At 41.1% G+C, this 16,244-nt stretch overlaps 1 protein-coding gene across 5 annotated transcripts in view; it reads right to left on the bottom strand.

Moving 5' to 3' along the window:
* Positions 1-16,244, bottom strand: part of CPLANE1 (ciliogenesis and planar polarity effector complex subunit 1) — a 113,728-nt gene that overhangs the window by 34,213 nt on the left and 63,271 nt on the right. For 2 of the 5 annotated variants that reach the window (XM_019496028.2, XM_019496024.2), the window contains exons 27-34: positions 14,352-14,515; positions 12,594-12,739; positions 10,388-10,470; positions 5,651-5,733; positions 4,062-4,130; positions 1,867-2,050; positions 1,012-1,302; positions 34-813 (exon numbers count right to left, since the gene is read on the bottom strand). In XM_019496028.2, coding sequence (XP_019351573.2) covers positions 34-813; positions 1,012-1,302; positions 1,867-2,050; positions 4,062-4,130; positions 5,651-5,733; positions 10,388-10,470; positions 12,594-12,739; positions 14,352-14,515 — 1,800 coding nt within the window. The remainder of the gene's footprint in view (positions 1-33; positions 814-1,011; positions 1,303-1,866; positions 2,051-4,061; positions 4,131-5,650; positions 5,734-10,387; positions 10,471-12,593; positions 12,740-14,351; positions 14,516-16,244) is intronic. The other 3 variants (XM_019496025.2, XM_019496026.2, XM_019496027.2) reach the window with 3 other exon arrangements.

The raw sequence follows: 16,244 nt of genomic DNA, 5'->3' as shown, positions 1-16,244 counted from the left end.
GAACCACAGAAAAATATTACTAATATCTATTACCTTGTATTTTGGAGGTAAGTTATCGTGAAGAATTGCTATTCCTGGGTGATATATTGTGTTCCAATCAGCCTCCTTTGTTGTAGGTCTAACAGTTATTAAAGAAGTATCAGTCAGTTGTCTGATAATTGGTGGAAATCTAAGTACAGGATCAAGCTGCAGATGTAGTAGAGGAATTCCAGATGGACATTGGGAAGTCCCACAGAAGGAAACATGCTGAGCAATCAGTGGCTTTTCTGCATTCATATTCCTAGAGAGGTACTGCTCAGGTGCAACATATTGCTGACCTTCATACTGATTTACATGTAGATGTTTAGGAGGTCCCTTACTTACAGCTTCTGCCCACCTCTTCTTTTCCTCATGTGCTTGCCTTATAAATTCAAGGTCGTACTTATCCACATTCAGGTGTGCTGTTTTAGACTTACTCTTGTTTCCTAGCGTTTGTAATGGTTGAAGGTTTTGTAAGGAATCAGGTGGACCCCAAGCCACTTTTGGTTGTAGAAGTGGCATGGCAAAAGCTTGTGAAATTCCTACTGGACATACATTGAGTGGTTTGAAATGATAATCTGATTCAAGTGTAAGCAAAGGATATCCACTTGCATAATTTGAAGTTTTTGAGACTGGAATAAGTTTGGGTGGCTTCTGGATATCTGGAGAAGGAGATAACAGATGAAGTGGTTTGGCTGGAGCTGAAGGAAGCAAATCGTGAGATGCTGGAGTAAATCCTATTCCATGAGATTGGGTCTCTGATGGGATTAAAGAAACATTTCTGTCTGACCGATTCTAGATGAGAAAAGAACATACAACAGCTCTTTAAAACATGTATAAGACAGCAGTGAATTTTTTACAATGCATGGTTCCTACTGGATGGGACCACTGCATTCTAATGCAATTATTACAGAAAAGTTCCCTAATTTTAAAAAGGATTCATTTAGTTGATGTGCTTTCTGTTCCAAGAGAGAAATGTTTTCTTTTACCTACCTGTATATTTTCATTTTTGCCTTGATCATTTATGACATTTATTTGCTGGGAGTGAGAGCGACTCTTTTTGTCAGACTTTCCAGTATTTTCTTGACCGGAGCGCTGAGTTTCTGGAGAGCCATTTGAAGAATGGGTAGGAAGAGATTTTTCTACACCTCCAGCAGCATGTGAAAGCTGGCTTCCTCCCAGTGGAACAAATTGAGACTGCTGCAAAAGGTGCTGCATATTTGGCAGGTTGGCAAAGGATGATCCCACTATTTGCATTAAACTCATAAAGTTGATTTGCTGCAGCTGGAATATAAACAAAATTAAGATGACATTTATACCATATATTAAATTGGGCCTTGGTCATCAAAATCCATTGTTAGACACTGTTTATAGCTGGTATTGTTAAAATTGACAAAAGATAAAAACAGACTGATCTTTTAATGGCAATTTTGTACTTAGCCTGTACCATGAATTAGCATTTCTTTTATGGTAAATTAAGGTATCTGTGATATAATGACTTTGCTGTAACAACATAAAACTCTTTGTTTTTCTTTACTTAAGTGAAAGGAAATAGAATCTTGAAAAATATCAGAGTGGAATAGTTTCATCTGCACAAGTTAATTCATTATCACTTAATGACACAGTTACTTAGGTTGAGAACTTCCCTTAATGTACATGAATGACACACATTAAGTGAAAAATAAGTACAGCTAGTTTTCCTACAAAACTTTTGAAACTATTTTCACACTTCTAATCATTGAGTCAAAAACATAAACCTGGAACCCATAAAAGAAGCAAGGAATAGCTTTGTTTTTCAAACTGCATAGTCTGTGTAAATTATTTTTTTTAATAATGAGACAGTCTGACCTGAACTAGTTTAAACATTTCATCTTGGAGCATCTGTCTGATAGTTTCTGATGTGTTCAGTGGCTCTGCTGTGGGTGCTCCTTCCTGGACTTCTTTTTCCTCTGAATGAACTGAAGCATGGGAATAAACACTTGACTCAGCAATGGAAGAAGACTGATCATCACATCCAGAAACCTCTGTACTACTGGACAAAGGGTGTTGAGTGGAGAGAATGGCGTAAGTATTAGATGCTGTAAAAATATTTGGGTTCAGAACATCTAGCCAGAAAAATTTCAAGATGATCCAGCAACTTTTAAAGATACCTGCAATTTTCTAAATCAATTACTGGAAAACTGTGTCCTAGAGATAATCTTAATTTATTAAACTACCTCAACCTTCACTAGAAGGTTACAATTAGTATATTTTTGTACCTTCAGTGCCTTTCAGTATGCTGCAAAGACAACAAGATCCACGTGATTGTAGTCACACAGATAGTTGAAACATTCAATTTGACACAGTTAAAGGCAGAATAATGGAATGCCAAGATAAAATGAGAGCCAGAGTGAGATAAGTGTTTCATTTGTTAGTAATAATGCAAGAAGAGCTGAAAACTGATGGACAAGGGGATTCATTAGGAAAAATATGAGACAGGGGGAAATGACTTTCCTTTAGGTTTTTCAAAATGTATTAATACATTTGGAGGTCTTTTTTCAAACAAAAATATTGTATTTTCAAACCAAGGAAGGCATTCTTTAGCATTAAAAACATTTCCTTTTTCTAAAATGGGTAACAACTGATATAGTTTATTAATAAATTCTTCAACTAAATGGATTGTCAATGTTTGGAAAATGCTCACAGCAGTTTACAGGCAAGCAAGAACTATCTGTACTTTGTTGTGAAAAACTATATTACATAAATAATTTTAGAAAGTGCTGGAGTGAGGTAACTGGTGGTCCAGGAATTACATGAGAGGCAAGCATTTCTGTGGGTGATATCTTTTATTGCACCAAATACATGGTTGGGATAAAGTTAGACAAGCTTGCATTTGAATCTCATCAGAAATGGTCAGACCTTTGCCTTCCTGTTTCACAAGATACATCTCTAATACTAAAAGAAAGGTACTGTAGTTTTCTCACTATAAATCACTCTATTCCACTCAATTTGTTCATCTCTGTTCTACCTTTTCACCTCTCTTGAAATTCAGAAAATATCTTTTTGCTTACAAGCAGGTCAATTTTGAATCAGAGGGAAGACTATAATCAACTGGAATGACCAATATCACTTCCTGTAGCAGCTAACAACTCTAATCCTGTTGCTTCAGGACATATTCTGGCTACAGCCTTTTCTAGAGTGTGTGTTTTGATAGGACCATTGCACAAAGTAGTACAGCTATGGATTATATAACACAACGTAAAGTGAAAACAAATATGGAACCTGGGTTTTCGGTTGTAGCCATAGGACATAGGTAGGCAAGGTTCTTCAAGTAGATGTGATATCTTTTATTAGACCAACTGAGTATTTGGAAAAAAGTTCTTGGCAAGCTTTTGGGTGCAGTCATGCTTCTTCAGGCATAGGGATTTTCTGCTGCTCTGAGATTCCAAGGAAGACTCCCTAAGCCTAAAGAAGGGTGACTGCATCCAAAAGCTTGCCAAGAACTTTTTTCCAACTACTCAGTTGGTCTAATAAAACTACTCAGTTGGTCACATATACTCAAAGAACCTTGCCAACAAATATGGAATACTTTTATGGTAAAGAATCATATCTCACCTAACAATATAAAACAGGAGATTTAATGGGCATAAACCATGCTTTTTCATATAAAGCAGGAATGTTCAACTCACAGCCCAGGGCGTGCATGGAGCCCACAAGGGGTTAACTTGTGGCCCACAGGTCCCCAGGCTGCTGCTCACCCCTCTCCCCCTCCCACTACTGTTGCTGTCACTAGGGTCTCCAGACTCTCACTTCTTCCTTTAGCTTCCATTTTGTTTCCTGCCCCTTGGAGGCAGGGCAGGTGGTGTGGCCTGCAGCACAGAGGGAGCCCAAAGCTTAGGGGAGGGTGCTAGGGGCCTCTGTGTAGTGAAGGGAGGGGTGCCCATGTGGCATGGTTTTGGGGGGGGATGCTGGCAACTCAGTTGAGGGCCAGACCAGATGGGGGGGGGGCTTCTAGCTTCTCTAAAATGGGACAGCCCTGAAATATAGCATATTGTTTTTCTTACCTAGGAGCTTCTGCATTCTTTTCTAAATAGAATGAATGAGGAATGTTTTTGGCAACAGCCTCCGTCATGCTATAAAGATAGAAAGAAAGATGAATTTATAATAAACATTACAACTTTTTATTATGTAGCATATGTCTACTATATGCCCAGAACAGTTTAGCAAGATTTTGTATGTAAAGTAAAAAACAGATTACCTAAAACACAAGCAATTTAATCTCAGCCATACTCAGCTGAATTTCTTCAGTCATTTTGTAAGGCTGGATTTAAGTACATAAGAGCTGGCTGTTTATATCTGGTCTCCGTAGCAATCAGTAACGGACTCAAACAAAAGGCTGAATTGAATTTGCTAACTTACACAAACAGAAGACAACTGATAGGTTGAGGACTGCTTTGACTTGGCAAAAGAAAGGAAAATCAAGTTAGAAGAACACTTGTGAACATGATTAAAATCTGCATTCCTAAAATGGGAAGTTAGTGCCATGAAACCTTGGAGGGTACCTTTTATATGCAGTTTTTTAAAATAATCTATATCAACTTAAAATAGTATTAAAATTTGGGTTGGCAAGCTGGTCAAATGACCAGTCAAATATTGTCAATTGACTGGTGAATTGACTGCATATTTTTTATTTTAGCATATTTTAGCTGCAGATTTTACCAAAAACAACCCCCCCCCCCACCAAAAAAAAATCACAAACAAAAAAACCCCAAAAAACCCTCTAATTTTTTGTAGGTTTCTTGACAGAAATATGATTTTTTAAATTGTTTTTGATACATTTCCTAATGGATAATTTATGCTTTTTCTGTGTTTTTTGGACTTTTTATTTATATTATTTGACTGCTATTTGACCAGTCAATTGACTGAACTTTATTTGACTAGTCACATACCTAACCCTAAGCAAAATATTAACAAAGTTCTTATAAAACTATATAGTTTTTAAAACCATAATAAACTGCATGTGCATCTAGGAACATATAAGCCATCACAGAGGTAAGGTATTTTCTTAATTTCAAGAGAGACAAAGAGTTGAACAGAGGTGAACATTTCTTAACGATTAGTGTTAAATTAGATATACTCTAAGAGGAAAAAAAATTGAATGGAGTGATTTACTAGTCACAAAAATACAGTCATTTTCCCTTTAGAAATCAGTAGGTCATACAGGTAATACATTAAAATTAAAGACTGTGTGTGACAGTGTAGTAAGAAACTGTATCCATTTACATTTTTAACTCTGTATTTATTTATTTTTACTGAAAAGTTCAATACTTAGAAGTATGTTTTAAGATTTCAAACAAAATAAACAAGTACATCTTGAGGGAACATCTTTTTTAAAATCACGTAGAATATAGATTTCTGGTTTTCATCTTTAAAATAAATATTCAATACCAGAAACTCAGCTCATAGAGCTATCCCTGTAAAAAACAAAATAACATATGCTTCAAATTGAAGAGGACTGGAATTTAGTTTCAAATCAAAATGTTGCTGTAACAGTAAATAATCTGTTTGGATAAAAAAATACTCTGGCTGTCTTCATAAATTAGAAAACTGGTAAAACATTCTTTTGAAATTTTTTTAAATCAGTTTCTCTCACCTGTTCTGTTCAGCCTTTTTCTCCTCTGATTTTTCTGTCATTAGTCCTTCTTGTGGACATTCTACATCTGAAGTGGAAATATACTGCAATTAAAAAAAAAAAGGACTTCAATGTATTGCAGGTGTCTTATTATTAAAATATTAAAGCGTTACTCAGACATTTCTGACTAATCACCTATGAGGTCAAATTCCAACTGTTTTATTTTAAGCAGCCAGAACATCCTAACTTTCAACAGAGAGATACTGAAAGAAATACAGAACACCATATACACAAGCTCATGGGTCAGAGGCAATATCTTTTATTAAACCAACTAAACAGTAGCAAACAAATTCCTTTCTCTGAAAGCTTTTGGGCACATATACCCTTCTTCAGGCTGAGGAGAATTCAAAGATTGTAAAAATCCTCCTAGGTAAAAAATAGACTCCATTTTACACAGGAGAGGGAGCCCAAAAGCTTGCAAATAAAGGATTTTTTTTGCTACTATTTAGTTGGACTAATACAGGGGTCAGCAACCCCAGCACGCGAGTCGAGCATGGCATGCAAGGCCATTTTGCTCAGCACACCACTGCCAGCCCAGGCTCTAAGCATCTGTTGCCAGCCATGGAGCCCAGGCTTCTCCCAGCAGGCAGCTGGGCCGGCTGCAGCCGGGAGGCTGCAAACAGCTGCTCTGGGCTCCAGCATGTTGGCACTCTGGCACCTTCGAAGGTAGACATTGCAGTTTTTTTGGCACTCAGACCAGAGATAAGCAACATTTTTTGGCCAAATAAAAGATATCGCCTCTGACCCAAGAGCTTTATGCATCTTTCTCAGACCAACATGGCTACCAAATAGATCCCTGAAACATGGAAGATATCATATTTTAGCTGTCTGGAAAAGTAAACTTCATTGCTAAACAGGAAAGAAGGATTTTTTCACCTCCCTGGCTGCCTCTGACATCGGACACTTCCAAGAAAGAAGACAGCCTAATCTACACATCACAGAGCAACACTCTCACAAAAGGACTCTCAGTTACCCAGGGGAATAAACTTCCAGCTTCTACTTCCCTTGTGCAAAATGGAGTTTATTTTCTGTCTAGGAGGACTTTTACAATTTTTGACTTCTCCTCAGCCTAAAGAAGGGTGTATGTGCCCAAAAACTTGCAAAGAAAGGAATTTTTTTGCTACCATTTAGTTGGTCTTATAGAAGATAATTGCTTCCAACCCAGGAGCTTTGTTTATCTCTCTCTCTCTCAGACCAACACAGCTACAAAACAGATCCCTAGAATATCACATAATACCTTTTTAAAATGATTAAAAATAGTTATTAATATGAGTTTGCAGCCAATTCTGAAACTCAGAGTACTTTGCTGGGAAACAGGAAACAGTTTGCCCCCTGGACCACCAGACTAGTGGAAGGCTGCCTTCTTTTTCTTCCTCAGTCTACAACTGAAGTTTTGGGACTTGTCTGATGTAATGCATGTGCCTGGGCAGCTACACAACCTTAGTGTGGCCTACTAAACATGCGCAGAAGGGAAACATGGAGCAGGTATAGGTATGATAAATGTCAAATTGTGCATACATACCAAAAATTGCAATTAGGTGGTTATATATGCATCACTTAGCTTTAGCAAGGGTAAACAGAATCTGGCTCTAGCAAACTATTGCAAAATTAAGAATTACAGAACAGTTTTTATTTTAGCTTCATTCATAGGCACTGACTTTGGTTTTTGCCAGCAGGTGTTTTCAGATATAAAACAAACAAACAAACAAGGTGCTTTACTTTAAACTTGGAACATTCCCATGCCAAGCCCTACCGTGCATGCTCAGAAGAGGCAGCATCTTACTTCAACCCAGCTCAGCTGACGTTTGTAAAGGTCAGGCACTTTAGTGGGCCTTTTTGGCACTTTTATCTAAAAGCTGATTGAAACAGCTTTAGCTAGAAGTGCCAAAAAGCTCCGCTGAAACACCCAATCTTCACAGATGCTACAGAGCCAGGCTGAAATAAGGCACTGCTTCTTCTGGTAAAGTGCTTTTAACCTTTGCAAGCAGATCTAACGTGTAAAACCAAAATGGCCGTGGCTCATGGGTGCTGAGCACCTGCTAATTTTCTCGGTAGGTGCTTGAGCCCCAAAGTACCCATGGAGTCAGCACCTATGGCTTCATTGTTTTTACAGTACTATAAAACAAAGTAAACTGAATTATTTTCTGGATCACTCTACAGCAGTAGTGCCTAACCTTCTGGCCCCGTGGGATAGATGACTCATAGATTCATAGATGTTAGGGTCGGAAGGGACCTCAGTAGATCACCGAGTCCGACCCCCTGCATAAGCAGGAAAGAGTGCTGGGTCTAGATGACCCCAGCTAGATACTCATCTAACCTCCTCTTGAAGACCCCCAGGGTAGGGGAGAGCACCACCTCCCTTGGGAGCCCGTTCCAGACCTTGGCCACTCGAACTGTGAAGAAGTTCTTCCTAATGTCCAATCTAAATCTGCTCTCTGCTAGCTTGTGGCCATTGTTTCTTGTAACCCCCGGGGGCGCCTTGGTGAATAAATACTCACCAATTCCCTTCTGTGCCCCCGGGATGAACTTATAGGCAGCCACAAGGTCTCCTCTCAACCTTCTCTTGCGGAGGCTGAAAAGGTCCAGTTTCTCTAGTCTCTCCTCGTAGGGCTTGGTCTGCAGGCCCTTAACCATACGAGCTGCCCTTCTCTGGACCCTCTCCAGGTTATCCGCATCCTTCTTGAAGTGCGGCGCCCAGAATTGCACGCAGTACTCCAACTGCGGTCTGACCAGCGCCCTATAGAGGGGAAGTATCACCTCCCTGGACCTATTCGTCATGCATCTGCTGATGCACGATAAAGTGCCATTGGCTTTTCTGATGGCTTCGTCACACTGCCGGCTCATGTTCATCTTGGAGTCCACTAGGACTCCAAGATCCCTTTCCACTTCCATGCCACCCAGCAGGTCATTCCCTAGGCTGTAGGTGTGCTGGACATTTTTCTTCCCTAGGTGCAGCACTTTGCATTTCTCCTTGTTGAACTGCATCCTGTTGTTTTCTGCCCACTTGTTCAACCTATCCAGGTCTGCCTGCAGCTGTTCCCTGCCCTCTGGCGTGTCCACTTCTCCCCACAGCTTTGTGTCATCTGCAAACTTGGACAGAGTACATTTCACTCCCTTGTCCAAGTCGCTGATGAAGACATTAAAAAGTATCGGTCCAAGGACCGAGCCCTGCGGGACCCCACTGCCCACACCCTTCCAGGTCGAGACCGACCCATCAACCACGACTCTTTGGGTGCGACCCTCTAGCCAATTCGCCACCCACCAGACTGTGCAGTCATCCACATCACAGCCTCTTAGCTTGTTCACCAGTATGGGGTGGGATACCGTATTGAAGGCCTTCCTGAAGTCTAAGTATACGACATCCACCCCTCCTCCTGTGTCCAGGCGTTTCGTAACCTGGTCATAGAAAGAGACTAGACTGGTCAGGCATGATCTGCCCGCCACAAACCCGTGCTGGTTTCCCCTCAGCATAATTTGTCCTGCTGGGCTCTCACAAATGTGAGCCTTGATAATTTTTTCAAAGACTTTACCAAGGATGGAGGTGAGACCGACTGGCCTATAGTTGCCCAGGTCCTCCTTCCTCCCCTTTTTGAAAATGGGGACCACGTTAGCCCTTTTCCAGTCCTCCGGGACTTGGCCCGTGCGCCACGAGCTTTCAAATATTCCCACCAGTGGCTCTGCAATGATGTCGGCCAGTGCCTTCAGCACCCTTGGATGGAGCTCATCTGGGCCTGCCGACTTAAAGGCATCCAGTTCTTCCAAGTGACTCTGCACCATCTCAGGGTCTACGCATGGAAGTCTGGCGCCTTGCTGCTGCCTCTCTACAACCCCAGTGAGAGACTTGTCGTGTCCCTCACTTAGGAACACTGAGGCAAAGAACTCGTTGAGGAGTTCAGCCTTGTCCCCCCTATCTGTCACCAATTGTTTCTGCCCATTTAGCAGCGGTCCTATTCCTCCCTGGGCCTTCCTTTTACTCCCAATATATCTATAAAACAATTTCTTGTTGTCTTTTACTTGGGTTGCCATCCTCAGCTCCATGGTAGCTTTGGCCCGCCTAACTGCCTCCCTACAAGCACGAGCAGAGGAGGTATATTCATCTTTAGTGATCTCACCCTGTATCCACTTTTTATGTGCTCCCCTTTTGGCTCTTAGGCTGCCCTGGATTTCTCTGGTCAGCCAGGGAAGTCTCCTGGCCCCTTTCCCTTTTTTGCCTCGCTCAGGGATCGTCTTGCTTTGTGCCCGAAGTATCGTTTCCTTTAGGCACAGCCACCCTTCTTGGGCTCCCATCCCTTCAAAACTCCTACTCTGCAGTGCTTCCTTGACTAATCGCCTGAGTGCATTGAGATCAGCTTTCCTAAAGTCTAGCACTTTCACCCTACTAGTTACCTTACCCACTCGACATCTTATGTTGAATTCTATTATTAGGTGATCACTGTCTCCCAAATGGCTACCGATCTGGAGGTCCCCTATCATGTCATCCCCTGTTGCCAATACCAGATCCAGTATGGCATTCCCCCTAGTGGGACCATGCACCTCCTGTGTCAGGTGGAGGTCCTGTATACAGGTTAGAAACCTGCGTGAGCGATGGGCTTGGTTCAAATAAGCTTTAAGCCCAGCCAGTTATAATATATAACAATTTAATGTGTTATGAAAAAAACTGAAATGTAATTTTTTCAACTCTGTAAGGTGCTAACTTGCCTCTACTTTTTGCTGTTGTACAGGTTTAATACTGACAGAAATATTGGAGCTTTTTGGTATTTCAAATGGCTCTTCAAAGAATTCTATAAAATAAAGAGACATAATTAATAAAAGAACATAAAGAGCATATATAATCAACAAACTGTATGTTTTACAATTTATCTGATTTGATCCATTTGGCCAAATTTGTCTATCACTTTAAGATAGAAAAAGAAGAGGAGAGGACCCTTTTAATATTAGAGTACATATGCTATCAATATTTTACCAATTGTTGTATTTCCTTTATAAAGTGAAGGAGTTAACTGTGTTAGTCTTAAGTTAGGCAGCAGGCAGGGCAGGGTGGCACCTAAATGTGTTAGTTCAGGGCTGTCTAACTAGCAACTTGCACACCGAATTTAGTCCCTGAGGAGTTAACTCAAGGCCCCTCCACGCTTCTGCCTAGCTGCTAGTTCTTCTCCCTTTATTTCAGCTACTGCTGCTGCCAAGGTCCCCAGGGTAGCCCTCCTTCCATTGGCTTGCACTGCGTGTCCCTGTCACTGGTGGTATGCCCTGTGGAGCTTGGGAATCTGGGGAGTCCCCAGCTTCTGAGAAGTTGGACTGCTCTGAGTTAGTTTATAACAGAGAGAGGGAAAATACGGCCAGCAGGCCAAATCTGGCCTACTAGGAAATTTCATCTGGCCCGCAGGCACCCACTTATTAACTGTACTCCACCCAGCGGGACTGTGGAACTCAGGTGGGCAGAGTGTGGGTGTGAGGGAGGTTGTGTGGTTCCTCCACCCCCCACATGGCACACAGCTCCCACTGCTGGTGGCAGCAGCAACAGGAGGCAGCGGCTGCTCATGGCACTGATGGTGGGAGGCTCTGCCTAGTGTTACAGATGGTGGCAAGGAGCACAGCCAGGCCAGCTCACCTCTGTTGTGTGGGGCTCCCTGCAGTATATGTGCAGCTCCCAGCACTCACGTGACACCTGGGGGAAGCCCCGCACGATGGAGCCAGCTGCCTTCCCTGCCTCGTACAGCTGCCAAGACTCCACCAGAAGTGGCGGGGAGCCTAGTGTTCTGCTTCCGTGGCGGCAGCCAGCTCCATCACACAGGGCTTCCCCGTTAGTGTGCGAGTGCCAGGAGCTGCACGTGTGCCATGGGGAGCACTGCATGATAGAGGTGGGCCAGCTGGGCTGCACTCCTTGTCATGTGCAGCTCTGCCCAGAGCTGCGCACCACCAGGCAGAAGTACCGTGAGTGCCCTGAGGGCCCCTGCCTGCTGCTGCCACTGGCAGGGGGCCTGGGTACCATAGAGGGGAGTGTGTGAAGGATCCCCTCAGCCCCCCATCCTCCCTCACAGCCCACAAAGCCCACACACTCACACCCTGTTCCCACAACCCCCCACATATACACGCCCCCCACACACAGCCACAACCCTTCACAAACCACACACATACCCCCACCCCCCACAAACAGCCCCACCCCCAGCCACACCCCATACACTCCCCCCACACAAAATACAGGAGTAAGACTTTTTTGACCTATCATGCAGTTACCTCTTTATATACATTACACAAACACAAATCATGACAAAAATATTTTTTGTAATAAAATTAAAATATATGTTATAGTAGATGTTTCATTTTTAGTAAACTATTTCATTTCTTTTCCATTTCAGATGGCATGCGCCCCCTCCCAAAAGAGGTATTTCCCAGGGCAAGGGAAGGGACTTCCAGTGACAAAGGTTAGGGGTGGAACTTCCAGTCACAAGATAGCAACCAGGGGGTGGAGCACCTGTCAAGGGGTGGGGCTACCCTTGCGGCCCTCAACTTCTTATCAAAACCCATTAAACGGCCCTCCAGCTGAAATAATTGCCTGCCCCTGGGCTGTAAGGCGCCAAGCTACCCTGCTTTCTTCCTTCGTGAAGTTAATGAACATTCGGAACACATGTTGATTAAGAATCAATTAAAAGAAGATCTTATAAATGTCTCATCTCTGAGAAAACAGTACAATCATTACTAAAATAAAAATGTAAGTGTAGCATTTTTAAAAATGTTTTCATTTCAGATAAAATAAGTTACTGGCGATTACCCAACCAAGGAACAAATATTGAAGTCTTTATTCAGTTGCATTCAGCTAAAACTCCTGTCTTCATTTTATACATTAGAACCTGGTTTGGATTAAGGGTAGTATAAAAACTAGCAGATTTTTATCATATGAGCAAACCTTCATTTTCTGATGTTATATTTACTTCATCCTCTATGAATGGTCCCAATTCTTTAAGATCTTCATCAGAATCTATTGCTCGTTCTTCAATAGTGTGCAGTAGAGAATTACTCATATCATTCATTTCCTTCTTTTTAGAATGTATTCTGTTAATCAAAATTACAAATCATAGCAAAATGTATTTTGTCTAATTATTTTCATTTAGTAAAAGTGTATTCTTTTGCTCTAATCATGAAAATCAATTCCAGGTTGGGGTACACATTTGTACAGTAAAATTCTAAAACTCATAAAAAAAGGTTACTTGTTGCTAACATTAACAAATTTTGGATAACCTTGATTAATGTCATGCCAACAATGTTCAAATACAAATTATGTCATTAAACCACAAAAATATCAACAAATATAGATAAGCGTATCTTATATTTTATGCATCTTATATATCTTAAAGGTATCTTAACAGTGAGAAGACTGAGGCAGGTAACGGTCTTCAAACAGCTGGAGGGTGATTACAAGCAATGTCCTCAAATTTCAGCTGGAGAAATTTAGGTTGGAGATTAGGAAGAATTCTCTGACTATGAGGGAGGTCAAATATACCTAGAGAAACTGTGGAATCTCTATCCCTTGAAGTTTTCAAGACCAGGTTAGACAGACACTTCACTGGGATGGTTTAGTCAGGTATGATTTTGTCTTGAGCAGTAGGCTGGACTAGATGACCACATAAGACCCCTTTCAAGTGCTATGTTCCTTTGATCCTATTTATTTTTTGATGAAAGAGGGAGAGAGCATGTGCGCACAAGAACAAGCAAATGAGAGAGAACACGTACATGAGAGCAGGTCTAAAACAAAAAGGGAGCCCAAAGCGAAAGATCTCGCTAAATGAGTTTTGTGAAATACAGTGTTAGAACCAGTTTGTATCAAGAAACGTGAACAAAACTGAGGACCTCTGGCTTCTAACCCTGTCTGAACTCGATTAGCCTTTAAAAGGGGACCAGCTTAAGATTTTCCTGAATATCATGCTACAAAATTATATTTGCTAGTAATAGTGGATATTATATCACCTAAATACATTTTGCAAGAACAGATGACTCAAAATAATAGCAAATAGAAACCATCAGTTCTTCTCCCTAATTTACTCTCACACACATCAAGTCAGTAGTTTGAGGAACAAATTAGGGATTTTCCTTTTCAAAACTGATAAACACTAGCACTATGCATAAAAAAATCATTGCTTGGTTACAGTGGGATTATTATATACCTATATAGAAATCTAAGATGAACAACAGCCATTTTCAAATCATTTTTTTAAAGTTACTCCAAGAATTTACCATTGTCTTAAATAAATGTTTTGAACATATATGTAAAAATAGGATTTGGCCCTACATCAAGTAACTATATGCATGTAATATGCCATTACAGCATAACACTATAGTAACGATTCCCAATCAGGGTGCTTTGACATCTTTACAAGGTTGCCACAGGGTGCCACACACTGGTAGCACTGTTAGGTTTCCATGATTCACAAGATAGAACCAGGGGTTTCAAATAGAAAACCATTCTAGTGGTCTTCCTGAGTTCTTTGCAATGGAAAAATTGCTCTACTATTTTTTGTAGGCCAAAAAAAAAAAGTGAAAACTAAGAGCTGGCATTTTCTGAGGCATGCTTCAAATCTAAAAAGTTTTAGAAGCACTGCTCTATACCCATCACTCTTGCTTAGCTGGAGCATCAACATCAACTTGAGTATCCTATTTACAACATTACCTTAAAGCACTTTCATGAGGTTCTTCATATGCATTTACACTCTGCCCACCTAGCAGAGTATCTGATGATGGAGAACCACCTGTATCCATGCTGCTTTCTATCTCTATTTCTGGTCTTGTTTTTAGCAGAGATGCAGGCTCTATTAGATACTGATTATCTTGACTCTAAAATGAGAATACAAAAAGTAATTAAAAGTTTGTAAGACCCTCCTGCCTATTTTGTATGATGTATTTTTGCTTATCAATACTTCCTTTTGTGTATCAACACTAAAATCTAGAGCCAAATTCTGTCCATCTCTTATTACTGGAGACAATATAAGAGGCAGAGAAAACATGGTTACATAATTCTGTACAACAAGGAGCACATGAACATTTATGGTGCATTTTAGTAATAACATAGCCATTTCTGCCCTATCTACTACTTGTGTCACAGAAGAGAAAGACAAACAAAACAAACTATTCAAATGGAAGGAAAGCAAGCTCAAAAAAGAATGCAAATAAAAACAAATAAAAATGTGGTTCGTGACTGGCACAAATGACTAATATGTCTTTAATTTAGTTAACTTATTAAACTTCATCATCATCCTGTAGCAGAAAGCCCCCTTTTCCTCTTGCCTGCAGTTGCTCTCCCCTTCTTGGATACGTTTTTCCTCTTCTACCTTTTCTTCCTTCCTCTTTCTTTCACTTTAAGATAAGGAATTGTGTTTTAAAAATTGTGTGTGCGCATTTTGTATCTCCCCTTGTATTTTGGTATTTTTATCTATTTGTGTGCCATGGCATTACTTTTGTAACTTATATTTTATACTCCTCACCTTTCAACTTTCAACTAAATGTGTTTAGTTTCAGAAGTACATTGTAACAATGTTAACAAGGGCAGGAGTCAAACTGCCGCTTCCCTGTATCAGGTGGGCCCCTGAAAGAGCGAGTGAATCAGTGATTGAATGGGTCTAATAAAAGATATCAAATTCACCCAAGGAACCTTGTCTGCCTAACACAGTAGCAGGCAGCTATTAACACCTAGGAAAACCGCAGATCAACCAATGGAAGAACTCAATAGAAGACAATGTAGCAACCGGGAAATCTCTAAACGTCACTGTTCAAGGGCTAGAAGCCCTAGTCTGAGTTAATCAACGCCAGGGACCAACTTTTGGGCTGAATATCTCCAGATCGGCTGCTCCCAGAGCCCTATTCAAAATTCATCAATGGACTCCCAAACCTGCACGTACATGCGAATGACCCCTGGGGCTGACAGATGCCATCCAGTAGCCACCAAGGGGGAAGTCCCACGAGGGTCAATGACCCCTGGATTGGGCAAACCTGAAAACTGGGGAGTCACCAAAGTCTGCCAAGGACAGATAAAAAAGCAGTGAAAAGTGACCCTCAGCGGCACCCTCTTGATCTCCAACTTGACCAGCACCCAACCTGACCAGCCAGAAGGACCAGCCGGCGACCCCCTTCTGGAAGATAACACCACACTGAAAGAAGCCCTCTTGTAGCTTGCTACTGTGTGCGTGTGCACGTGTGTGTGTGTGTGTGTGTGTGTGGACCAGCCCCAAGGTTTATGATTTAACTTCATTACAGTGTTTCAATCCACCTAATAAACCAGAATTTTAAGGATCCTGAGTTGGACATTTGTAGCCAACAATCCAGCTTTATTTAAAAATGATATTTGCCTCAATCAATCTTTTTTAGAGTTAGGGAATTCTTGAACTAAAAGTTTATTTAACAATTTACAATTACTTCTATAAAAAACACCACCTCAAGCTCTTCCCTCATGTGTTTCCTATCATTTTAACCATACCTGTCCTGTATAACCATCTTCTGTCCTGTATAAGATCAAGCTAAAATCATCTTTATATGACCCTGTAACAGAGCCAGAGGCTCTTGTTATTTT

This window comes from Alligator mississippiensis, chromosome 3, assembly GCF_030867095.1.
Source record: "Alligator mississippiensis isolate rAllMis1 chromosome 3, rAllMis1, whole genome shotgun sequence".
Taxonomy (NCBI): Eukaryota; Metazoa; Chordata; order Crocodylia; family Alligatoridae; genus Alligator; species Alligator mississippiensis.
Note: the sequence above shows the minus strand (reverse complement) of the source record. Positions and strands in the feature narration are given on the sequence as shown.